General features: G+C 62.2%; 2 protein-coding genes across 2 annotated transcripts; both read right to left on the bottom strand.

The window, feature by feature from the left end:
• Positions 1 to 10,281, bottom strand: LOC142402821 (maestro heat-like repeat-containing protein family member 7). The gene is made up of 22 exons (XM_075488644.1): positions 10,088 to 10,281; positions 9,727 to 9,844; positions 9,395 to 9,511; positions 9,050 to 9,129; positions 8,522 to 8,633; positions 8,216 to 8,287; positions 7,478 to 7,582; positions 6,460 to 6,631; positions 5,910 to 6,001; positions 5,315 to 5,464; positions 4,983 to 5,137; positions 4,732 to 4,873; positions 4,007 to 4,194; positions 3,778 to 3,918; positions 3,426 to 3,540; positions 3,073 to 3,210; positions 2,605 to 2,781; positions 2,224 to 2,379; positions 1,776 to 1,877; positions 1,312 to 1,414; positions 940 to 999; positions 1 to 632 (listed from the first exon to the last, which is right to left on the bottom strand). Exons 1-22 carry the CDS (start codon positions 10,279 to 10,281, stop codon positions 427 to 429), a joined length of 2,895 nt encoding a protein of 964 aa, XP_075344759.1. The 3' UTR covers positions 1 to 426.
• Positions 10,282 to 15,893: 5,612 nt separating this feature from the next.
• On the bottom strand, positions 15,894 to 21,897 carry LOC142402820 (uncharacterized). Its single transcript, XM_075488643.1, has 7 exons — positions 21,774 to 21,897; positions 21,030 to 21,713; positions 20,647 to 20,732; positions 20,051 to 20,167; positions 19,365 to 19,508; positions 17,749 to 17,817; positions 15,894 to 15,950 (listed from the first exon to the last, which is right to left on the bottom strand). The coding sequence occupies exons 1-7, from the start codon at positions 21,895 to 21,897 to the stop codon at positions 15,894 to 15,896; spliced, it is 1,281 nt and encodes a 426-aa protein (XP_075344758.1).
• Between the last annotated feature and the right edge of the window lie 3,377 nt (positions 21,898 to 25,274).

The raw sequence follows: 25,274 nt of genomic DNA, 5'->3' as shown, positions 1-25,274 counted from the left end.
TGACGTTCCACAGTCTTTTTCAGCGGTGGCCGGGAGACACAGGCAGGCAGGCCGGCTGCGCCAAGGCCTCTGCTTCCGGCCTGCAGGATGCCCGTTTCCTTGTGGGGTCGCCAGCCAAAGCTGTCCTCTCGCTGCCCTGCCACAGCGTTTGGCTGCTTCTTCAGGCTTCGTGGCCCAGCCGCCCCTTCCCATGAAATGGGAGCGCTGCAGAGAGCGGGCACCTGTCCAGGCCGGGCCGTCCCTGGAGAGGGCAGGGCAGGCAAAAGCTTTCCTTCACCTTTCCTCTTGGTTTCACAGCCCGGCAGCGCAGCTGGCGCCTTGGGGCCACGACGCAGGGTGGGGTGTGTCTTTGCGGGGCCCCGGGCTGCTGGCGGGGGGGGGCAGGTCCAGCTGCTGAGGTGGTGTCAGTGTGCAGAGCACCCGGGATCAGCTCTGCACGCAGCTCCAGCAGCACAGCCAGCCAGCTCCTGGGGCAAGGGTCCTCCTCCTCCACGCCCTCCGGAGCCGGTAGCACAGCGCTTGCAGGCGGAATGCGGAGGGAGGCTCTTGCGCTGTAGCGCCCAGGATCATGAGGGTTTGAATCGCCAGGGAAGAGACCGAGAGGCTGCTGTCATTCGCCTTGCCTCGAAGGGCTGGGACGGAAAGGAAGGGAGCCGAGGTCAGAGCCCGGATCTGCGGGGACCTCAGGAGCCCCTCCGGCCAGGGCCACCCCCGCCTCCCCCGCTCTTCCCACGGCCAGGAGGGAGGCAGGGGCGCCGGCATCAGCCAGAAGGTGCTGGCCACCAATGCCCCACATACCCCTGAAACCCCCTCTCTGCTCTGCCCTCACCGCCCCTCACCTGCGCAGGGAGCAGAGGCCCCCCCGGGAGTGGAGCTCCCTACCCAGGGTCTTTCCTCCTCCCTGCCAGCCCCCACGGACACCCCACTGCCCTCACGCACCCTCGTAGATGACCCGGAGCTTCTCCTGGCGCCCGTCCCTCAGCTGCCGCCCGGCGAGCCCTAGGCACACGCAGCCCGTCACAGATGCCGCCACTGGCCTGCCCGCCCCAGCAGCCCAGCTCCCCCTCACCGGCCCCGCGAGCCCGGCCACCGCCCTCCTCCCCTGGGGCAAGGCTGAGCCCAGGGCGGTCCCCTGAGCATGAAGCCCAAGAAGGCCGTGAGGGACCCAACAAGGCTCCCAACCAGCCCCCGCTGCGTGGGCAGGGGTGGGAGAAGGTGGCAGGGAGCCCCGTGGGTGGATTTGGCAGCAGCCGTGGCTGGGGCTGAGCTGCCGCGGGGCAGGGAGGGACCCCCGGCGGGGTTCTGGCTCACCGATGAACCTGACGGCCGCCTCGCGCAAGGGCTCCTGTGGGCTCTGCAGGTACGGCAGGCTCTGCTGCAGGTACTCCTCCGCTCTGCTGCTGCCCTCCACAAGCTGGAGAGAGCGCAAGGGGACAGGGTTGGTGCAGACCCTCCCCCTACGCCCAGGACTGGCCTCCCCTGCCTTCCCCTCCCCGACACCCACGACACCCGGCCAGCGGCTGGCTGGTGCTGGGGTTTGGAGGGAGCAGAGGGCAGGGTGCTCCCGTGCCACCCTGCTGCCAAGGCCCAGCTGGGCCAAGGGCTCCGTCGGCACCCCTGGGCTCCAGGGGGAGAGAGGGAGCCTGCGTGCGGTGCAGGCAGGCAGCGCTGGGCTGCCCCCCGTGGGCAGGGGCACAGGTGCTAGCCCCACGCGCTGGGCGTTGGGGGAGAAGGGCTTCTCCAGGCTGGGTGTGGGGCTTCGGGGCCATCCTTACCAGGCACTCGCTGACCCTCCATGTCTGCTCTGTCGCCAGCAGCTTCCTGAGCTGCCTCCGCTTCAGGAACTTGGCAGCTCCAAGGAGGGTTTCCCGAGAAGCCTGCAGAGCAGCAGAGACGGGGAGATGGCACCGCCGCCCAGGGGACGGGACCTGGGGGTCCCTAGGCAGAGCAGGGGGAGGCAAGGGTTGGGGCTCCAAACCCTGGCCGCAGACACCTGCAGGCGCCACTGGGAAGCCCCTGGGGGCTCCAGCGCTTGGGTCTCGTCTCTGTGGCCATGCACTGCTGCTGGGCTCTGCTGGATCAGGCAGGGCAGGTGCAGGAAATGTCCCTGCCCCCCTTCTCAGCTGCTGCCAGCTCTGTGGCTGCAGGCAGGGAGGGGCTCTGAGCCCTCCTCAGGGACTCGGGAGGTTGGGCCCCAGTTGAGGCACATTCAGAGGGCCTCACCTGAGCCACACTGTCGTCCTTGTCATGCAGGTGGAAGAACAGGGGCAGGAGGCTCCTCTGCATGTCCTTTCTCATCTGCTCTTTGTGGGTGCTGACTGCCACCTCCATCGCATCTCTCCAGAGGAGGATGGAGCGCGCTTGCACGCAGCTGGACTCCTAGGAGGAGAGAAGGCAGAGGGGAGGACCTCACTCCTGGCTCCTCCAAGCCCACGGTGCGGAGGCGAATGCTTGCGGCTCTCCCTCTGCAGTGAGGAGAAGAACTCACGGGCCAACGGGCACGTGCGGAGAGGGACGCACCGGCCCCGGGCCACGCGCACGCGCCCCCTCCCCCCCCCCCCCCCCGGGCACGCTAACCAAACCCCTGCTCTCCCACTGCCTTACGTTTTCAAAGAGTGGCGGGAGCGTCTCGACCAGCTGCAGAGCAATGGACACAGCCCTCGGCCTGTCCTCCAGGCAGAGCACGTTGCCGAGGACAGCCAGGGCCGCCGCCGCGACATCGCCGTCGTCATCCTGCAGTCGCTGCAGGACCGCTGGCAGCAGGCCTTGCAGAGTCACAGCCTGTGCGAAACACACGATTTCATTTTGTGACGCCATCGAGGACCGCACCGGCAAAACCGCTCTGCGTGGAGAGGGTGCAGTGCCAGTCGGGCAGAGATCTCTCCACGTGCGGCGCAGCCCAGGGCCTGGCCTGAAGCGCTCAGGGGCCGCTGAGCAGGGCAGCGGGAGCAGCGGGCACCGTTCCCACCGCTCCTGATTCCTGGCAAAGCTCAAGTGAGCCGCTGCGCGCACCACTGCCTGCAGCTCAGCCCCCGGCGGACGCCCTCCCTGTGCCCGGCTGCCCCTGCTCACCTCCTGGGGTCTCGCAGACAGCGTGACGAGGCTTGTGATTGCCATCCTGCGCAGCACCATGCTCTTGCTCTGCAGGTGGAGCTGGACAACGTGCAGGACTTGGCTGCTGACATGCTCAAAATCGGTGCAGTCCAGGAGCTGAAACGCACCCAGCAGCAGAGTGAGAGCCCGGCACAGGCAGCAGAGCTCCTGGACGGCTCGGGACAAGGCACCAGGGCCCGGCCCAGCCCAGGCGGGAGGCAGCAGGGCCCGCGGAGGGCCCTCGCCGCCTCCCCTCCGCCCTCTGCCTCGTGCACGCAGCCCGGCTTCCCTCCGCCTGGCCTCCGAGAGGCAGCGCTTGCCACCAGGCCCACCTCGACGAAGACAGTCATGGCGCCGATGTCCTGGTAGGCCTGCCTCTCAAGGAGGCCTCTGACCGCCTCTTGAGACACGGCGACGCAGCAGGCCGGTACCTCACGCCGCAGCACCCTGGGCGGGGGAAGAAGGCATTGGCGGCACCGAGCTGGGCAGGCAAACCTCTCTGGGACCGCGCTGCCAGCCCCAGCCATTACTCCGCGGGCCAGGCCACGCGGGGCAAGGCTGCGTTTGCGCCTTGCGTTGGCTGCTTGCACCCCACCGCCCACGAGGAAGGGGATCGTGCAGGGGGCCCCTCCTCTCCAGCGGAGACACGCCGGGGCAGACAAGGACGACTGACGCGGCTCTCACCTAGTCAGCACGGCGATACCGGTGTGGTAGGTCTCGGGGCTCATGAGCATGTCCCAGGCGCCCTGCCTCCCGATGTCTTCAACCAGGGAGGCACCGCCGCCCAGGCAGTAGAACAGAGCTTGCGTGGCGCACACCGCGCTCCTGCACGCAGAGCAAAGCGGGGTCACCGGTGGAGCCCCGGCCCCGGCTCTGGGCCCGGGACAGAGACCAGGGAGGAGGGACAGAGCACCTGAGGGTGTGGACTGGAGAACACTCGGCCTCCCTGCTCTGACTGCCAGAGCTGCAGCAGCCCTGCTGTGGGCCGCTCAAGCCGAAGGAGACCTGGAAGACCACCGCCATGAAGAGCTCCTCTAAAAGTAACTGCACGCAGCATCGGCTGGAGGGCAGCAGGAAGATCTCGTGCATGGCACGGGCTACCTGCAGAAAACATCCAGGGACCACTCTCACTGCAGGGGTGTCCCTGCGGCACTGCCCGGCACTGGGGGTGGCGGGGCTCAGGCGCCGCGCTGAGCTGAGCTGAGGGAGGTGCCAGCGCAGAGCCCGGCCCGGCCGCCTGGCCTGGAGCACGGCCGCGGCAGCTCTCGGGGCTCGGCTCCCATTCGTAGCACGGGCACGCGAGCCTTTGCGGTCCAGAGGGAACAGCCCAGCCAGCCCCATGGGCCCTGCTGGCTGCCCTGGGCTCCCCCTCCCCTCCCTGGCCCCGCAGCCTGCTCTGGCCAGGCAGCCGCCTTGCCCCGGGCTTCCCGGCTTCGAGCAGGCGGCGGGCAGGGAGGAAGACCACTGAGGGCAGCAGGGGCAGGGGCAGGCTGCCTGCCTGTGTGCCACGGGGCCTGGCTGTGGCCCTGAGGCCCCTGGCCCAGGTGTCCCTGGGGAGGTCTGGGCTTGGGGGCAGGTGGAGAGGGGAGGAGGGGCTGGAGCCCCCGGGGGGGGAGCAGGCCTCATCCAGACACTCACAGCCAGGAAAATGCAGTAGCTGCGCTCTCCCACGATGCGGCACTGCCTGCCGATTGTCTGCTGGACCCACAGCAGCATCTTCAGCATGTCGTCCCCGAGGCAGGGCTCAGAGGCCAGCGTGCTCCACATGGCCCTGGCAGCGCTGCGGAGCCGGAGCACGCTGTCAGTGGGGCCACCTCGGCCACCACCCCTTCTGCCTGGGCGGGCCCCGGAGGTCCTGAGCTGCCCCCAAGGCTGACGGGGCCACCTACCTGTCACAGTACGGGGAAGCCTGCAGCAGGCTAGTGGTCACCCTCTGAGGGTACAAGAGGGCCACTTGGAGAAGGGTCTTCATCAGGATGTCCTTGAGGGGCTTCTGGCTGACGCATGCCAGCTGCGCGTGGATGGTCCACACGACCTCTTCCACCTGGCGGAGGCAGGGGGGTGGAGCGGGGTGGAGCACAGCCACGGCCCCAGCTGCCACCAAGACCTGCTTCCCTCCCGTCGCTCTTGGCTGGTCAAAGGCCTCCCGTCGAATGCTCCCCAGCCCGCGACTCGGGGCGGAGGGCGCACGCGCAGGGCAGTCCGGCTGCACGCTGCCTACCTTGTTCAGCTCCGAGCACGGGTATCTCAAGACCGCCTCCAGCACGCTGGCAATCAGCTGGACATCGGAGACCCTGGGGTGCACGATGCCTCTCAAGACGGTGAGGAGGAAGCTGGTCCTCTCAGTCTGGAAGAGGAAGCGCCCAAATACCTGAGGGAGAGAGGCAGGGAAGAGGTGTCGCACTGAGGGCCCTGGCGGGGGGGCACGGCTGAGCTGCGGGGGCGGCTCTGGAGTGAGAAACCCGGGGCAGCGCTGGCCCCCTGCCCCAGGACAAGTGCCAGCAGCAGGGGCTGGTCTGGGGTGAGCGCAGCCACGGGGGGTGTGGAGAGGGAGCTGCCCTGTGGGCCGAAGGAGCGGGGCAGGGGGGGCAGGCTCACGGTGCGCTGGCTCTGCCGGCAACCAGAGCTCGCCGGTGGCCGGGACAGCCGGAGCCGCCGCGCTGACGCTTTGGCCGCTCCCTGCGGAGAGGTGGTGCGACCCCGCGGCCTGATCGGCGGGAGGCCGTGCCATCCGCCCTGATGGCTGATGCACTGGTTCATCCCAGTCTCCTGCCAGCCCCACAGCCAAGACCCCCAGCGAGGGAGGAGCTTGTTACCGGTGCCTCGTCAGCGGGCTCCTTGGCCCAGAAGGTGCTAGGTCCTTCCCGCTCCACTCGAAGCTTTGGATCCTCGCGTGCTGCGTAGCAGGCTGGGCAGGAGGGGAAGCACACAGTGAGCGGCAGGAACAACGGAGAGCTGGCGACAGCAGGCGAGGGCGTCGGGGAGAGCTCTGTGCCTGGCTCTCCGCTCTGTGGGGAGCCGGAGACGTGCCAGGGTGGCAGTGGGCCCGTTTCCCGCGGGAGGAGGGGAAACCGCCTCTTAGGCTGCAGAAGGGCAGGAGAGTTTGGTCTGGCCTTCTGCTCGGGAGGAGGAGAGAAGCCCTGGGATGCTGCTGCCACAGGCTCTCCGGCCCAAGGCTTCTCGGGGCGGGCCCCAAGGCGCGGCTCCGAGGCGGGCTGCGTGGGCCCTCGGGTTGGCGCGGCACAGCTGCTCCCCTGCTCCAGCCTCGGAGGAGTTTGCTGCTCCTTGCTCTAGCAGAGGAGGGGGCCAAGGCGGTGCGGCGCCTCGCCTGAGCCCTGGTGGCTGGGAGGCCCCAGCGTCTCTCACCCTCTCGCAGCAGGATGAAGCCGTGGACGGCACGCAGCGCCTCCGCAGCCCCGCAGCTGATCTCCTGGTCCTTCTCGGCACAGGACAGGGTGAGGTGCCCCATCAGCTGCCCCAGGAATTGCAGAGGCTTCGCTTGGAACAGGAAGAAGTTGCCGTCTCTCAAGTGCGAGACCTGTGGGAGAGGAAGGAGGAGTAGCAGGGCCAAGCTGCGGCAGACGGGACGAAAGGCCTAACCCCAGAGAGCGGGCCCCGGGCCGAGCGCTGCGTGAGCCAGAGCTCTGGAGGGCTCTGCTCTGCCCTGCGCTGCGCCCCGTGGAGACCCAGCCTGCGGCAGCCGCGTCAGGGCGAGGAGCGTGCTGCCTGCCTGTGACGGGAGCCCTGGAAGGCTTTTGCCTTCCCTCCCCGTGAGCCTGCGGGACTGGGGTGCCTGAAGGAGGCTTGAGACCCTGGGTCTGCTGGTCCTCCACACCGGCGCTCAGCCGAGGGAGCCCTCCTTCCCCACCTGCGGGACTCCCCGTCTCCACAAAAGGGCGCAGCCATGCGCCCTCTCCTCCCGCCGCATCCTTCTGGCAGGCCGTCCCGAGGCCTGCCACCGCCCTGCCCAGCTCTCCACAGCACGGGAAGGGAGGGTCTGCGGGGCTGCAGCAGGAGCCCCGGGGCCGGTGGGCTGGGGAAGGGGCCGGGCGCGGGCAGTGGCAGTGGGGAGGGGAAGGGCCCGAGAGCCCCGCAGGCCCTCAACGCTGAAGCGGCTGGGCGGCAACCCAGGGGAGGGCTGCCAGAGCTGGGCCTGCCAAATACTCCCGTGCCCTGTGACGGAGCTGGCTCCCGAGAGAAAGGGCACGGGAGAGAGCAGCTCCCAGAGGGAGGGGCAAAGACGCTGGCGCAGGGCTGAGCCTTGCCGAATCCCCTGCCCTGCGCCCAGGCTTCCCTCGCAGGGAGCCCGGAGCTACTGGCTGCTCTGGGGCACCAGGAAGGGGCGAGGGGTGCCCAGAGGCCGCCTGCACCGCAGGCCCCTTACCTCCAGCATCGAGGAGGGCATCACGAAGCGGCTCAGGCAGGCAATCCTCCCCACAGCCTTGCGGCGCCTAGCCACTTGCTGGGATGCCGTGAAGGGCAGCAGGACCTGAGAAGGGAAAAGCTGCCGCTCTGCCTCGGGAAGCGACGGCACCTCCCGGAGCGGTGGCCCTGCCAAGCGCCTGGCGGAGTTTACGCAACGTGCCGCCAAGGCTTCCCCCGGCCAGGAGGAAGGCCTGGGACCGGGTCCGGGTCCAGCCACCTCACGGCCTCGGGGACCGTTGCCGACAGTTGGTGACTCGCTGCAGTCAGGGAGGTAGCTGGATCCCGCCCCGCCAGCCACCTCTGCCCCTCCTCACGCGCTCCTCCAAAAACGGCCGCACGCCCCCGCTGTCCAGGAGGACAGGAACCTCTGTGGAGGCCTGCACCAGGGAGGCTGGGCTGGGGCCCACGGGGAGGCCAGAAGCAGAGCGCTTCAGGGCTGGGCTCCCCTTGCACCGTGGCCACGTCCCAGCAGATGTCCACCCTGCTGCCCTCTGGGGAGGAGAGCGTGAACGGGGCGGGCGGCAAGGGCAGTGGCTCGGCAGCGCCAGCTGCCAGAGCAGGGGGCCTGGGAGGGACGCTCGGGTTCCTTCCACCGCTTTGGTTCGGGGCTGGGGCGCGCGCGCTCCAGAAGGTCGCGTCTCTTTAGGGCGAGGCAAGGAAGAGACCTCGTGAGCCCAGCTCTTGGCAAATGCCTGACCTGCAAGATTTTCTCCACTTGCGAAGCATCGCGCGCCAGCACCTCCAGCACGCTGTCCAGAGTCCTCAGGATCTGTGAGGGGATTCAGCAGTTCGCACGCTTGCCCTGGCCCTTCTTCCTTGCAGGAAGCTGGCTTGAACGCCTTCCACCTGAGGCGGGCCTCAGCCGCCCTCTGGTGCCGGGGAGAGGCCTCAGGGTCTCCCTGGTCTTCCTTCTCCTCCTATCGTCTTCCGGCAGCCAAAGCCAACTAGGAAAGCGTGCCCAGGGGCTGACTGGCAGGCTCTCCGTAGCTCACCCCGCGCTTACCTGAGCATCGAGTGAAGCGTGCTGGCTGTCCCTGCTCTGTGCTGGAGCAAGACAGAAGATGCTGCGGATGCAGGGGCAGAGGTGCTGGTCCAGCAGGCCTTTGTTCTCTTTGCTGCAAGGAGAGAAGGTGCCGGTTGCATGGCGGAGCTTCCACGTTGGGGAAGCTGGCTGCAGACGTCGGGGCTGGCAGTCCCCAGGGCGGTACCCGTACGAGGTGGGGAAGGGATGCCTGGAGGCATCTCCTCTCTCCCCCGTGCCGCCGAGGCAGGGACAGAGGGCAGTCCTGGCCAGCGGAGCCCGAACCCCTTTCCGTCTCCTGCCTCTCCCTTCAGAGGAAGGGCCAAGAGGCACCGGGCAGCCCCGGAGCACCCTCCGCCCTCCCATCTGGCCCACCGATGGGCCAAGCGTGAGGGAGAGCAGAGGCCCCAAGGCAGTGCCGCCAGGGTCCTGCCAGGATAGGAGATGCCTGGTGCCATCAGGCCCACGCCGTGGGGAGGCCCTGGCCCGGCCGGGGTCTGGGGCAGGTACCTCATTGCAGCGACGGCAAGCACGGCTTGCCGCCACATCGCGGCGTCCACGCTGCGAGGGAGCTGCTTTTGCCGTAGTACCTGGAGAGGGAGAGCACGGCCGGGATGGGGCACGGGAGCTGCCAGTGCCCGGCAGCAGTCCGCAGGGCGGGCAGAGCCGCCCCGCTGCCCCCAGGCCAGCGCGTGGCCCCTCGCTCTGCAGCGGCCCCACGGCAGGCAGGGCTGTTCCCACAGAGGCCTGTCTCACCCCCCCCCGTGCCCAGGCGCCCGAGTGCTGTCCTTACTGCTGGGCCGGTGCTCGGCCGGCTTTGCCCCCCTCCCTCAGCCCCACTGGGGGTGCCCTCACCTCCATTTTCTCCACCAGCTTACGTGCTGATCTGAAACCCGGCCGGTACCTGCCCTGCAGCCAGGCTCTGCAGAGCGTGCAGATGGAGGCCAGAAACCTCAGCTTCGAGGCCTCTTCCTGGCAGTCGGGGAGAGACAGAGAGGGAGGGTGAGGGGGCAGAGGCGCGGCCAGCAGGAGCAGGGGCTGGAGGGGCTGCAGGGATGGCGCAGGGGCCGGGAGGGGAGCAGCTCCGCACCGCCAGCAGCCCTCCCAGAGCCCGCGCCCAGGCAGCAGAGGCGGCGGCACCCAGCTGGGAGCGCGGGCAGAGCCCTGCTGACGAAGTCTGCGCTTACCCTTTGGGTGCTGTTGAGAAAGGCCGAGAAGTAGTCGCGGGCTTCCTTCTCCTCGTCCTCCAGCTGGCAGCTGGAGGCAGGAGCGGCTGCACCTGATGAAGAAGCAGAGCGGGGAGAGCTGCAGGCAGGGGCAGGGGGGAGAGGGGAGAGGGGCCCTCTCTCCAGCCCTGCGCCCGCTGCCCCGCACACGGCAATCCCTGGGCCAGGGTGCTGATGCCCCGTCTCCCCAGGATGCCGCTGGCAGCAGGGCGGGACAGGTGCCAGCCCCGCAGCACCGCAGCCTCCTGCCAGCCCAGCTGCCTCAGCCTGCCCTGCTCTGTGCCCCGAGGCAGGAGGTGGTCCCCCGGGCTCCTGGCAATACCCACTCGGGTCGGGGATGCCGGGGCTCTTGCCCTCCTCCGCATCTATGATGGGGCTGGCAGAGCCCACGTCCTCGCTGCGCAGCTCGCCTTGCCGGGGGCTTTCTGACCGCTGGTGGTCCTCAGCGGCTACCCCAGGCCTTTTGTCCTCTGCCGCCCGGGGTGCACGGCGCCTGTGGGGGGAACGACTCGCCATCCTGCGGGACAGAGGAGGGGGGTGAGGCTGGGGAGGGGGCAGCCCACGGCAAGCGGCCCCATGCGGGTGCTGCCTGGCTGGAGCGGGGAGGTGGTGGGGCGGAGGAGCTGGGCAGGGACGGGGGGTGGGGGTGGGGGGAGATCTCCTGCAGGATGCCGTTTTCCAGCGGGCAGCCCCCACCCGCCCACCCCGGCCCTGGCGCCGCCTCTCCTGCCCCCAGCCCCTTCCGGAAGGGCCCGCCTGCTGGGCCCAGCTCCCCTGGGATCCCTATGGCGCTGGCCCAGCCCTGCGTTCTTACCTGGTGGGGACGGTGGGGCCATGGCGAAACACCCCGGCCCTGGGGGTGCGGTGCGCCAGGGGTCGCAGGGAAACACATGCTCTGCGCACAGGGGCTCCTGCACGAGCCCCACGGGTCATGTCCTTTTCTTCTGAGGGTCTGGGACACTGACTGGGGCTGCCGCGCCCGTGCTGGGCATCCCTAGCTGCGACACGGCTAGGTCACAAGGGGCCCTCTTGTTACCCGCCACCAGGGCCAGGAGGGGCAGGGCGTCCTGCCCCCCCCCCCCGTGACCCGGGCTCTCCCAGGGGAGTTGACCTGCCCCTGGCTCGGGCCGCAGCCTCCCGTCCCTCTGCGCGCTTTCCCTGCCGCCGGTGGGACTCCTCAGCTCTGGGGCTCCCGCTTTGGCTGGAGGCCTGAAACCTGGCCGCGCGGTCGATGGGCTTCCTCTTGCAGCCTGCCCACCACCCACAGAAGCATGTCCCGATCCCTGCCGTGGGCAGGGACACCTTCAACTAGACCAGGTCGCTCAGAGCCCCGTGTGAGAGACTGAAAGAGCTAATGTCTCAAACATTGTGGCGAGGCGAGGGGCTATTTGCATGGCGACGGCAGGTCGGCGAGCACGGGGTGGGGGAGAGCGGGAGCGGGACACGCGGGACGTGGAGAGCGCGTCGGAGGACGCGCGGTTCCGGCGGACCTTACCATCTATGGCCAGAGATCACACGGAGTTGATCCGAGGAAGGGGCTTGCGACCGCCCGAGAGACCCCTCGCGACCACCCCCCTCCCCCAGCGCCTGCGCAGAAGACTGAGAACTTTCTAGAACAAGAACCCTGTAAGTCCTGAAGGGGCGTACCTGGAGGCGGGGATTAGCTTATAAAAGACACGCCCTCCAGGGACCCGCGCCCGCGCGCCCACCGCTGGAGGATTGCCACGTCTGTCATCGCGGGATCCAAGGGTGGGGATACTTTTTCTTTCTGCTTCCTCCTCTCTTCTCCTTTCCTCTTCTCGCTTCTCTCTTCCTCCACTCTTCCAACAGATGCAAGTTTGGGATAAATTGTGGCGGGTTGCCCAGAAAACAGCTCCGTGGCCAAATCGCCTCTGTCCGTTCGTTGAGCTTGCCCGTTCGTTAAGTTTGTCCGTTTGTTGAATTCGCCAGTTAATAAGGTCGCTGGCCAGACTGTTCCTCTGAGTCCTTGTCGTGACTCTACCGACCACGCGGCGCTGCCGAGCAGAGATCGGCTTTTGTCGGTACACAAACCGTCGGGGAATCGAAAAGATTCACCCGTCTCGCAACCCACCGAGTGGGACGAGACGCCCCGTCCCACCTGCCCTTGAACGTTTCCAGGCATGGGGCATCCACAGCTTCTCTGGGCAACCTGTTGAGTGTCTCACCACCCTCATGGTAAAGAATTTCTTCCTTCTATCGAATCTAAACCTGCCCTCAAACGTTACTTCAAAACCGTTGCCCCTTGTCCTGTCTCTTCTTAAAGGCTGAAAGTGAGCCCTAAGCTGCATCCACAGGGTGTCCCTTTTCATACACTTTTGATTCAAGAAGAGTGGACTTGGAGCAGGCAACTCAAAAGAAAGTGGAAGTAAATCTACAGTTCTTCCTTCTCAGTTGAAAAATGAAACAAGGTGGTAAGGTATGCTAGGAAGTCCTCTTTTCCTGTTTCTGTTATTTATTACAGAGTTTTGCTGGTTTTTTTCCCTAACAATGTGCACATAACAAAGCTTGCTTGTGAGATCTCAGGGCAGAATAGGTGCTGGTGAATACCAAGGAAGCCTGCCGGGGCTGGGCAAGAAGGTTGTAGCGGACACCCCTCCACCTCTTTCCCTGTCTCCAGGCCCCTCGTTATGGCTGCAGGTCACTCTGTCCCCGTGCGAGGGGCCGGTGGCACTGCTGGCTGGGGTCGGGCCACCGGGGTCTCCCTCTGCCGCTCCTTGTTCCTCGCTGTTGTCTTCCGCAGCGGCTTCCTCCGTGCCCGTTCCCTCTGCTCCGGCGCGGGCCCAGCGTGGGCCGTGTCCCTCAGAGTGCTGCCAGCCCCGCCACGGAGCCTCTGAAGGCAGCAGCGGATCTCACAGCTGCAAGCGTGCCCAGCTAGAAGAACTCTTCAAACAGGTAGCTGTGTGACAAGAGGAGCTCGGCAGGCAGCGCAGGATCTGGGAACGCGAGCGGCAGACGGATGCGTGGTGTTGCGCGCTGTCCCGGGCTGAGCCACAGCCCTGCCTTAAGGCTGCGCAAGGGGAAGGTTAGCCTGCGTTCGGCCTCGAGCTGCCTCAACCAAGTCACTCACGAGACGAAGGAGGCTGGACCCTTGTCCCTGCTGCGGGCAGAAGGAAGAACCTGCCCCCTCCCCCTAAAGTGCCCCTGCGTAATAGATACGATGCTCTTGGCGTGGGGAATGAAGAGCACACGAGTAGCAGACCGGATCCAGGAGAAGCCCAGCGTGCAAAGCTGATCCAACCACCCACCCGCATTAGACCCAGTGCCACCAGAAAAGCACATAAAGTATTAGTCACTGGAGATTCCTTACTGAGAGGCACCCAAGCACCCATTTGCCATCCAGACAATTTCTCTAGAGGGGTTTGCTGCCTACCAGGAGGTTGCGTTCGCGATGTTAGCGAGAGGCTGCCGAGCCTGGTGAAGCCTACGGATTATCATCCGCTCCTACTGTTCCACGTAGGGTCCAACGATACTGTGACGAGGCACGGCAACTTAGAACAAAAGACGACTCTCTGTCCCTTGGAGCAATGTGAAAATCATCTGGAGCACCGGTGGTGTTTTCATCCATCCTCCCAGTCAAAGGAAGGGGTTTAGGAAGGAGGAGATGAACTGAAAAGGTGAATGCCTGCCTGCGTGCCTGATGCCATGCTCACGGTTTTGGCTTCTATGGGGATCTGCCTTTGAGAAGCTGGGTCTGTTGGGAGCTGATGGGATTGGCCTGACCAAGTGGGGCAAGAGGGTCTTCGCCAGCAAGCTGGCCAGGCTGACAAGGAGAGCCTTAAACTAGACTTAGCAGGGGGAGAGGACGGAGCTTCGGGCAACAGAGAACCATAGAATCATTAAGGTTGGAAAAGACCTCTAAGGTCGTCTAGTCCAGCCGTCAACCCAACACCTCCATGCCTACTAAACCATGTCCCGCAGTGCCACGTCTACACGTTTTTTGAACTCCTCCAGGGACGGTGACTCCACCACCTCTCTGGGCAGCCTGTTCCAATGCTTGACAACCCTTTCGGTGAGGAATTTTTTCCTAACATCCAAACTAAACCTCTCCTGGTGCAACCTGAGGCCATTTCCTCTCGTCCTCTCGCCCGTTACTTGGGAGAAGAGACCGACCCCCACCTCACTACAACCTCCTTTCAGGCAGTTGCGGAGAGCGATGAGGTCTCCCCTCAGCCTCCGCTTCTCCAGACTAAACAACCCCAGGTCCCTCAGCCGCTCCTCATCAGACTTGTTCTCCAGACCCTTCACCAGCTTCATTGCCCTTCTCTGGACACGCTCCAGCACCTCAGTGTCTCTCGTGTAGTGAGGGACCTGTGGGATAATTGCTGAGGTGACTTAGAAATTAGAACTTACAGTCACACTTCTAGGTAAGGCACAGCATTGAAGAAGCTTCCCAGGTGGGATGCGGCTGACATGCAAGGAATCCATTCCATGGAAGTTCCCTAGGCCTGCAACCTTCGATGTCAGGAACGCCAGGGGAACCTGGTGTGCTGACTCGAAGAGGTACTGCTCGGAGGGTGGAGCGGTGTGGAGATGCCGCAGCCAGGCTCTGCGATTATAGGGGAACTTAAAGGTGTCACGGAACCGATAAGCTGCATATTTACCGCCCTGGGCCAACAGCCTGCCACGTTTTTGACCAAATGCTGCCCTTTTGGTGAACTTTGCTCATTATAACATCATTATAATACCAAAACACACCTCCGTCCCAAAAGCTACCCGCCTCCAAGGTGCGACCACCCCTCACTGAGCTTGCGCTCTGAATTTTCCTAGCTTATACCTTTAAAAGCGAAGCGAGAAAACTTTACACCAATGCTAAACAAAGGTATGCGTGACTAGAGTCACTCAAGCTCCACCCGAACGGTGAAAGATAGTATAAAATGGTTTAAGAGAAAGAGAACGTTGGGGAAGACACCATCGGGTACCACCCTTGACGTTTGGGATCAGTCGACGGGATCAGTCGTCGGCTGAGCCTCTCTTCCTCCCCATCGGGACGCCTTTGGGTAAGAGTCGAACACTTGGTTATACCTAGGGCCTCCCCGGGAAACTTAGAAATCTCTCTAGAGTCGCTTTATTATCTTTTAACGCGTTTGTAGCCGGCAGCGTTACTCATATTCTTGGTATTTGCACGTGCTTTGCAGACAGTGAATTTGTCACCGGTAATCCAAAGAATCCGTGTGTCTGTGGCTCTAATAAACTGCACTCTCCATTGATCTAGCCGTGGTAGTTCTCACTGAACAGGACCGGACTCTTTAGGTGTGGCCGTGATAGTTCGTGCAACACGACTAGACCGGGGGTGTAAGCGCGTTATTAGTGAATCCGTAATCGTGACGTTCAGTACGCTGGACGCGACCGGACTTACAACGTCGCAAATTAATGCTGTCGCCTTAGCGAAAGCCCTGAGAGGGCTCTGGTTCCGCTAAGTGGCTATACACACAGTCCTTAGAAAATAAACCGTTGACCAGGTCTGGGACTAAGACTGGACCTAGCCGCACCTAGACTCCTCTCTGAGGAGGAGTTTAGAAAGCAAGGGGGTCCTGTCTGAACCTCCTGACTCAACGGGAGGGTTCCCCCCCAGCCACGCCTCAGACTCCTATTTGTAACGCGACAGTAACTCCTCACGCAACGGGGACCCAAAACTGAACACGCTATTCGAGGTGCGGCCTCACCAGTGCTGAGTACAGGGGCACGATCGCTGCCCTCGCTATTCCTGATACAAGCCAGGATGCCGTTGGGTTTCTTGGCCACCCGGGCACACTGCTGGCTCCAGTAACCAAGACTGGCCCCAAAGCTGAGCCCGGGGCAACACCGCTTGTGACCGGCCGCCAACCGGATTTAACGCCGTGCACCACCACTCTCTGGGCTCGGCCATCCAGCCAGTTTTTTACCCAGCAAAGAGTACACCTGCCTAAGCCATGAGCCGCCAGCTTCTCCAGGAGAATGCTGTGGGAGACAGCGTCCAAGGCTTCACTAAAGTCCAGGCAGCTAACATCCACAGCCTTTCCCTCATCCACTAGGCGGGTCACCTGGTCGTAGAAGATCAGGTTGGTCAAGCAGGACCTGCCTTTCCTGAACCCATGCTGGCTGGGCCTGATCCGCTTATCCTGGATCTGTTATCCTAGCAGTCTTCTCCACAGCTCCTCCTCCGATAAGAATACTTCCCTTTGCAACTGCAAAGAGAAGAGAGGTGGAACGTGGGAAGAAGTCATCCAAGAGCTACTGGGCATGAGGCGAGCTGGTTATTTATACCAGTATTTAATGCAATAATTTCATGAAGAACCACTAAAAAGACTTCCTTACTAAAACCGTGCTATTACTTTGCCTGGGCTTTGTTCTGAGCAGACCAGAATAAGACGACGTTGTATCACCAAGCGTGACAGATGCACTCGCCCTCTTAACCAAACTAGCGATATTTTGGTACAGGCTCCAAAGGAGGTAAAGGCCTGAGCTGTAGCCGGGCCAAGAACTCCTCTCGTCCCGATCCGTTCCCTGAGAACCCACAAGGAAGCTGAGCGGCACAGCGAGCATCGGTGCATAGGAGCTTGGAACGCCCATCACGCGATTGACGCGTGAATAGCGGGTGGCTTTTCCAAGACTCATTTACGAAGGAACAAAGCAAGCTCTGGGTCCAAGGAGCCTCATGCATAGCTTTCCTATCGCATGTCACCTGACTACGAGCCAACCACTTTATCCCTAAATATGAGAGAAGCGGCCTAAGTGAGCCGCCTTTGAGCTCTCCCTGCTAGGCAGCCTGGCTGCATGGCGGCGATCTCCCCTTGAGCTGGGACCCCTCTCAAGGCTGCTCCTCGCGGCAGAGAGACCTGTTACCAACAGCAGACCTTTGGTAAGCGACCCATACCGCGCATAGCCTTGTAGCATGCTAACTTTGCTTTTGCCCTGGGAACTTTGATTGCGTGCCGAATTGATACATTTTGCATACGTAATCCCTTAGACGTAAACCATTGTCCAAGTCTGAGACTAAGACTGGACCTAGCTGCGCCTAAGCTCCATCAGGAGTTTAGAAAGCAACGGGGTCTACTCTGAACCTTGTGACTCCACAGGAGGGCCCTCCCTACCCTTTGTATCCTCAGTCTCGCTGCAAATCCTTTTAACTCGCGTGTAACCCAATTTTCCTGTGTACGTTTCTTCCATGCAGTAATTAATAGAGTGACCTTTGCCATCGAACTTCCTTAAGTCGCACTTTTATAAACAATGTGAAAGCCACTTTTGCTAATACCTTTGACGGTGACTTTTTAAGCGCTCTAAATCACTCATTCACGACACCAAGGTACTGGTCTAACGGTCTTGATTGCCTGCAAGGTGCTCTAACTTGAGTCAAGTAGAGTGACCTGAGGACAAGTAACTGTCTTTGGATCAGTAAGACCTTCTTCCCATTAAATTGCTTCCTAACAGCACCCACCTCGCGTGCTAAGCTGACAAATAGAAAGGCCTCAGAGAAACCAATTTTAAACTCCGGAAACAACTCCGTACAAGCATATGGAAGCAGAGGATTTGTAAACGTAACTGGAATAAACGATTCGATTCCACCCACAATCTCCACATCCAGACCAATCTTTTGAAAAAAAAAAAAAAAAAAAAAGACATACACCATGGAAACTTCTTAGGAAAAAATGCGCACCAAGATAAGCTTTGTATTACAGGCCTTTAGACGTGACCGCAGGTGCTATACACGCAAGATGACCTCTGCCTTAGATTACGATAAAAGATGAAGCGTAAGGGCAGAAAACGATCCAACGCTCTTGCTGGTCGTAACACGCAGTTAACCGCTCTCTCACACGGTTACGGCCCTACCAAGTAACTAGTGACTGGATGACAACTGTGCAAACGGCTTGAATCCAGGGTCTTCGGGCAAGTCTCTGCATTGCACTCTGAAGTCAAACGTGCTTGTTTTATGTGCGTGCAGTAGCTGATTTAGCTCTGCTCTGGGAAAGCAACTGAGACTCTTACCTTTGGCTTTGCACAAAGTCCAAAGTCTATCAGCTTCAAGTGATGTTCCTCGTCAATCAGCAGATTTTCCTGGTAAAAGAGAAAGGGGTGATGAATGAATGAACGGACCTAAGTATCCAAGGAACCACGTTTTCCTTCACCTTATTTCTTCTGGTCATTAGCAGCCAGAATTTACCTGAAGCTCTCCTCTGGAGGTCTCGATTGGTCGCTAATGACTATATCCCGTATTCCAGATGGGGAACGCTAGGTCCCATCTGCTGGGAAGGGCCGGGGAGCGGCAGGGCCTCGATAGACAGCAAGCTGCACATGAGGCCGCAGGCTGCTCTGGCAGAAAAGGCGGCCAGCAATATCATGGACTGTATTAAAAGGAGCACAGGTAGCGGACTGGGGGAAGTGACTCTAGTCCTCTGTTCAGAGCAGCTAGAATAGCGCGTCTAGTTTCTGCCCCCCTCAGCACAGGAAAGACATCAAACTGAAGGAAGCTCAGCGGATGGCCACCGGTCTGCTCAGGGGGCTAGAGCGCTTGCTCAATGCGGAGAGGCTGAGGGAAAGCCATTCGTTCAGCCTCTAGACAAGAAAGCTTCGGTGGAGACCTCAGAGCAGCCTTTTAATACCTACAAGGAGGGCAGGAAGACAGGGCTAGTCTCTTCACAGCAGCGCGCGGTGGGATAGCGACAGACAACAGGCATCAAGAGACGTTCAGACTGGAAATAAGGAAAAGCCTTCCTCCTCGTAAGGACAGCGAGGAGCCGAGCAGGTTGCCCAGAGAGATTGCGCTGCCTCGTCCTTGGGAGCGGTCGCAGCTGCGAGTGGAGGAAGCCCCAGGAAGCTTGGTCTGACGCTGCTTTGAGCAGGAGGGTCAAGCAGAAGCCTCTGGAAGTCACTTCCCACCCAAGCTGTCATACGATCCCACGAATCCCTCGGCTCTCCGGCTACAAGCCGACTCCTTCCAAAAGGTACACACAACGCTTCGTTTGGGGAGAAGTTCTTTGGAGACAAAGATTTCATGAGCTGTCTAGGAAGACGCTCGCGCACTAAGAGTTCGCTTCTCTCGGAGGTGTCGGCATCTCTAAAAATGCAAAGTTCCAACCCCTTCAAGGAGAAAGGGACTCCGGTCTTCCATTCCCTAAACCTATGCTTAAACTCTGCAATGAGAGCAAAGCCACAGGATGGGTCCAGTAGCATTGCGTCTCCCCCTACACCCTCTGCCTAGCCACCGCTTGCTTAAACTATCAGTGTCGCTTTTCCCTCTGGGCACGGAAACAGAACGGTTTGCACAACAGAGTGGCACCATAAAGGCTCTCTCCAGGCACCAGCTGGAATAAAGGGGAGAACAAAAACGCCTAAGCAACATGCAGAGTCAGATCCAGGTCTCTGCTCCGCTCCCAGCTGGAGCGTGTTGTTCTGCTTTCTCTTTCAGAGCAAGCTCCTTCCTCAGATATAGCCACATCCAGCTCAGCTGAGGAACACAGCGGCGAGTAGAAATAATGCTCTTTCAGAAGACGTTCGATCAAGAGCTACAACGGCGAAGGCATAACCTACTGCGGCTCGTAATGGAGAAGTAAAAGCGGGTGTTCGCTACTACTTATGCGAGTCTGACTACTGCTCAGGCTTACCGGTTTGAGATCCCTGTGGGCATATCCCTGACTGTGAACGTAAGCAATTGCTGAAACAATCTGCCGAAAAAACACACGAGCTTCCTCTTCTGAAAGGCGGTCCTTCGCAATTATGTAATCAAACAGCTCTCCTCCGGGACAGTACTGCATGAAGACAGGAAAAAGAGAATGCATTTAGAATACAGTAATGAAATCTAAACGACGACGAGCGCGCTGCACAGCAACGAGAGGACACTCTTCCATTCCCTCTGCTTTACCACAGTAGCGCCCGAGTGCCCCCCCGCGCGCCCTAGCCAGCACTGCGGCAGACCAAACAAGCTGACAAGTCTGACTCGTGCCTGATGCGTTGCAACGGATACGTCACGCTACCGTCACAGGCGATACGGATTGCCCAGGAGGCGACAACCACGCGGGAGTTCTGGGGTCCCGCGTATCCTGCTGATGCTATTTTAAAAGAACTGAAGCGCGAGGTAGGAGTTGAAGCGATTTCACTTACTGTAAACACTGAAGAGCGGCTTTTACAAGAAGACAGGACATACTACCAGCTTCATTTTTAAACTAGAGCGTCTTGAACACGCTCGTCATTGAGATAACTTTTTAAGAATCGTTGCCTTTGAGCTCTGCTATCATCGACCGCTACAGTCAAAACCAGGAACCTTCGCCGTGGCAGAAGCACCGCTTCTTACCTCTAAGACCATGAATATTTTCTTGGATGTCTCTATCACGTGGTACAACTGGCAAATATGCTGGTGACGTAAGTTCTTCATGGCATCAATTTCTATTTTAACACGAGGCAAGTCATCCTAAGAGACCACAACAGCAAGAACTGTGAAGCTGCCGACGGCTTGGACTGCCTGTACATCACAGTAAGCATCAGACTACCGCGCAACACAACGTTTCACAGCAGGTATACGACAGCATGCAATTCGACTGCTCAAATCCAATCCGGCCACGGCTCTGCCGTTACTCCCCTACAATTCTGGCACCTTGATCAGCAACGCCACAGGGGCGGATGTAAAATAGCTGGTATTCTCATCGGCATTCTGTTTGAACTACTGCAGTAATCTTTAACTGCCTCAACTTTACAGCCAGAGAACGTTGCCCCCTTCACGAGAGGGCGCAAGACTGAGGGTCCTCTGTTAAAATTCCTTCAAGCCTACAGCATCCGTCAATAGCCAACAGGACAAGCAGGCAGCATTTCGACGTGCCACACCCCGGCTTCTCGAGAACTCCACAAGAACAGCAGAAGACGCTACGAACTTTTAAGTATCTTTTGGCTTACCCCTAGAGCAAGTTTGTCCATGATTTTTATCGCAACTTTTTCACCAGCGAGGAGATGTCGCGCACGTTTTACCTTCGCAAACCCACCTAGAATTGGAAAGAGACGTTTAAAGCTCAGCGCGGTGACGTGCTTTCTCGCCTATAAGCTCTCAGCCACCCTGGACCACGTAGCGTGCACGGCGCGCAGCGTCCTCTGTCCTCGTTCGAGGAAGAAGCGGTCACTGCTACCAACTTGCAGTTTCGTTTTCAGAGTTCTGCCCCCCCAAACGCAGACTTGAAACGCGACCTCTAGATTCTGCAGTAACAGCTGGCCTACACGCGGAGAAACGCTAAAGCGGCTCGACAGATCGCGCACGTCTCTCTGCACGCCCAGATGAGGCCTACCTGTTCCAATGGTTTCGGTGAGCTCATAGTACTTGCGAACTTCCTCGTAGTCGCCTACAGCCATTCTGAGAGGAAGAGGGATCTTGCAGTTCTTCTCCGCACCTGCAAGGAGAAAGCCCAGCCGGTGCTCCCGCTTTTCCACTCCGGGCAGACCCGTAGAAGCGGAAAGCACATTTGCTGCAGCTCGGGGGGCCGGGGCGGCGGGCGACCCGCTTTCACGACCGAGTGCCGCACACCGAGCGGCGAGTTGAGAGACGAGTAAGCCTGGCCGCCCGCAGGCAAGGCCACAAAGCGCGGGCGCCTTTCGGGGGCTCCTCGCTGGCGCTTGGCAGCGAGAGCGGGCGGCTGCGCTGCAGCAGCAGCGATAAGGCCCCCGCGCCGGTTCCCTCCGCAGGGCGACGACCGAGGCCCCAGAGGACGCCGCAGCGGGCTCCTCCTTCCGCGGGCTGCGCCGAGGCGGCAGCCCAGGGAAGAGGCGGCTCTGAGCGCTGCTCCCACGCTGCCCGCAGCCCAGCTCCGCCGCGGACCCCTCCGGCGCCCGCCGCCAGGGCCGGGCCCGCCCGCGCTGCCCGGCGAGAGGCGCCAAGCGCGCCCCCGGCCTCCCCGGGGCCCTGCCGCCGGGGGACCGGCGAGAGGCCGCCCGGCCTCCGACGGCGACGGGCAGCGGAGGGCAGCGCTCACCGCCTGGGCAGCCGCCTCCCGGCGCGGCCGTTGCCGTTCAAATCTCCCTGCCGCGGCGCCCGCTTCCGGCCGGGGCGCCCGAGGGGCCAATGACCGCGCAGCGGGCGGGCGGGGACGCGGCGCGCATGACGGGAGGGAGGTCGCGGCGGAGCGGGCGCCGCCGCGGCGGGAGGGTCTCCGCGGCCATCTCGCTGCCGACGGGGACGGCCCCGGCCCGGCCCGGCCCGGCCGAGACGGGAAGCAGAGCAGCGCCCGGTCCCCTCGGGAAGGCCGCCGCCCCCTACGGCCGCCGGGGTCTGTCGTGGGAGCCGCGCCGCCGGGCCCGCGCCACGCACAAGATGGCCGCCCGGCCCGCCGCCGCGGGGAGACTACGCCTCGCAGCGTGCTCCGCGGGGCCGGCCTGCCGGGACGGGCGGCCCTTCCCGCCGCCAGGCCCGGCAGCCCCGCGCCGCCGGCCCCGGCGCTGCCCCCGCCCCGGCGCCGCCCTGCTCCGGGCACCACACGGCCCCGGCCCCGGCCCCGGCCCCGGCCCCCGCCCCGGCCCAGCGGGGAGCAGCCCGGGGCAGGCGAAGGAAGCGAACGGAAGCGCAGGGCTTGCCGTGTTAAGGCTGGGATTGAAGGTCCGCCTTTGCTGCGGCCGGCCGTTCCCCTGCCAGGCCCTTTACCTTTCTGCGTGGCAGACGTCTCGTCCTAGAGCCACGAGCAAACAGGCAAAAAACCCAAAGGCTGGGGGAACGCCTTATTTCTGTCAACTGTCTCTCCTTTGGAATCCTCCCAGAGAGGCGGGATCTTTCCTGAATACAGAGAAAGGCCTCCATGTCCGAGGGTAAGGGTGAAGTCTCTCCTGGATAAAAAAAGGGGGAGGAGGACATTTTGGGGAGAGAGAGCGGGGCCATTCCTTTCGGGCAAGACAAACGGTGTTTTGCTTCCCTGGAGATGTGAACGTCATCACCCTGGAGATGGGAGAAAACCATCCTCCAGGTGATTCCTGGAGACGCCTCCCCATGGGCTGTCATCTTCTATTCTTCATCGGGCAATTAACAGCTCCTGGCCTCCTGATGCATAGAGTCACCCGTTACGAGAACCGTTGGTTAATCTGACTCCGACATTCTCAGTCAGCCGTTCCCTACGTGACTATCGCAGAATAAAGACACTGAACGGGGGAGGCGAGCGTAGCTCACTACTGGTATTGCCTGGAAGGAGGCAGGACAACCTTGGTGCCGAGGGTTAACCCTGGTGGGCTGCGAAGCTCCGCACAGCTTGGGCTGGGGGAAGAGGCAAGGGAGAGGAAAAGCGAGCAGCCTGGTGAGTCAAGGCGAAAATCGTTTCGTAAGCAAAGGAGAAGTGGAAGAAGAGAGAGAAAACCAAACAAAGCCAGGAACGCGAAGGCGAGAGGCAAGCACCTACCGCCACCCCTGGGTAGACCGATGCCCAACCGGTTGCCGAGCGAAAGCTGGCTAACCTCCCGACGCGCCCTCCCCGCCTTTTTTCTCGCTGAGCACGGCGCGATGTGGCACGGACTGTCCCTCTGGGGAGCTGGGGTCATCTGCCTGCTTGCGTCCCCTCCCAACACCTTGCGCGCACGCACCACGCAGCCCTCCCCCCTTCACTGGGGTGGCGTAGCGAGGCACAGAGGAGGCCTTGAGGCTGTGCCAACACTGCTCAGCAGCAGCCGAAACATCAGTGTGTTACCAGCGCTGGTGTGGTCACAAGTCTGAAGCACGGCGCCTGAGGAGCTGTTACGAAGAAAAGGAGCTCCATCCCAGCCAGGCGCCGTGCACCTGGGAAAACAGGCAACGGGGCTAACGACCTCTGACCATCTCGCTGCCGCCGTACGCCGCAGAGATGCGCGTGAACGTTGGCTAGCTGTGCGGGCAGTAACGCCCCTGGGGTGGAGCGACGAGCGCACCGCCTGCCGAGCGCTCACCACGTTTGAGTATCGCTACTCTGAACAGAAATGCCGAAACACAGCAACGAAGGGAATGAAAGCACGTTGCCCCGAGCTGCTGGCACGGAGCAGTTCCTCAACGCGGATAAAACTGAGCTTGACGGTAATTTTAAAAATAATTGAAAAGCTGAGCATCGGAAGCGGATGAGAAGGTCCGGGAATAGTGGCAGAGCAGCTGGGCCTGCACCTGCACTTTAAGCATTGTGGGCGATTGCTAGCCTGTTGACGGACGCCAGCTCTGCTTGCCGTACCTTCTCGAGAAGACGGTGTTTTGGGGACAGTTGGCTTTCTCTGAGCTGCAACTCGGGAGCACTCGTGGCATCTAGATGCACCTTCAGTGGTCTGACCCTGCGGGGTCCCGGCCCTGTCCCCCTGAGGGTCCCAAGACCCTCCCCCTGGGGGTCCCCATCCCGGGGACAACGGGCAGCGAGGTGGCGGGCGACATCGAGAGGCCGCTGTCACGGCGGGCCACGCGCACGGCTGACTGTGGCTCCATTTGGCGTGGGGGGCCTCTGCCCCGGCCCGCTACCCCACCGGTGGGCGTGTGACAGGCACGCTCCCCCCCCTCCCCCCGCTAAAGACCGGGGCTTTTAACGTGGCGGGCACGGGCGTTTCGCGCCTCATTTTCGCGCCTTTTGTGCTCTGCCGCGTGCCACACCCCCCCCCCCCCCCCCCCCCCCGGCACGGACGCACCTCGGCAGGGGAGCAGGAGAGGCGGGGCCCTTGGTGGCCAGACAGGGTCCCCAGCCAGCGAGGCGCCTTGGCTCGGAGAAGCTAGAGCTCTGGAGATCACGACCAACTACGAGCACAGCTCAGATCCGAGCCAGGGTACAAACGGGGCGCCGCCGGAGACCCCCTTTGAGCGTGGTCTTCCCGGCGCAGCGGGCCCGTGTTCGGGACCTCTCCCCTCGGGCTGGGACGCCTCCTGAGGAAACTGCCCAGGGCTGAGTGCCCTCACCTCCCGTGGGGAGTGACTTCTTCTGGACAGAGCCTTGGGTGAGCCCTCACCGCCCCTCCCGGGGGAGCCATTCGCTCTTCTGGAGCTCCCTACCCAGGGTCTTTCCTCCTCCCTGCCAGCCCCCACGGACACCCCACTGCCCTCACGCACCCTCGTAGATGACCCGGAGCTTCTCCTGGCGCCCGTCCCTCAGCTGCCGCCCGGCGAGCCCTAGGCACCCACAGCCTGTCACAGATGCCGCCGCTGGCCTGCCCGCCCCAGCAGCCCAGCTCCCCCTCACCGGCCCCGCGAGCCCGGCCACCGCCCTCCTCCCCTCTTCTGAGGTGCCCAGGAGAGAGGGTTCCCCCTTTGCGAGTGAGCGCGAGTGCGCGCTTTGGATCGTCATTCTTGTGTGTGTATTGCCGTGTGGTAACAACACCCCGCCTGACACCTCGAACCTGGTACGGGCTAAAAGTTAGCGGAGTGTTGATTGATTTCGGTTTGCCCCCCTTTCTCGTTGGTTTCTGTCGTGCGGTTTTGGCCGTTTGGTGAAATAACGTGGTTTGAGCTTGTCCCTCGTTTGAGCTAGTTTTAGCGTCCCTCCGTGACGGGGGGGCCCACGCTCCGCCCCTCCCAGCGCCCCGTGCGTGCCTGGGAGAGGAACTGCCGCTCTGGTCAG

The sequence above is a fragment of the Mycteria americana genome, chromosome Z, assembly GCF_035582795.1.
Source record: "Mycteria americana isolate JAX WOST 10 ecotype Jacksonville Zoo and Gardens chromosome Z, USCA_MyAme_1.0, whole genome shotgun sequence".
Lineage (NCBI taxonomy): Eukaryota > Metazoa > Chordata > Aves > Ciconiiformes > Ciconiidae > Mycteria > Mycteria americana.
Note: the sequence above shows the minus strand (reverse complement) of the source record. Positions and strands in the feature narration are given on the sequence as shown.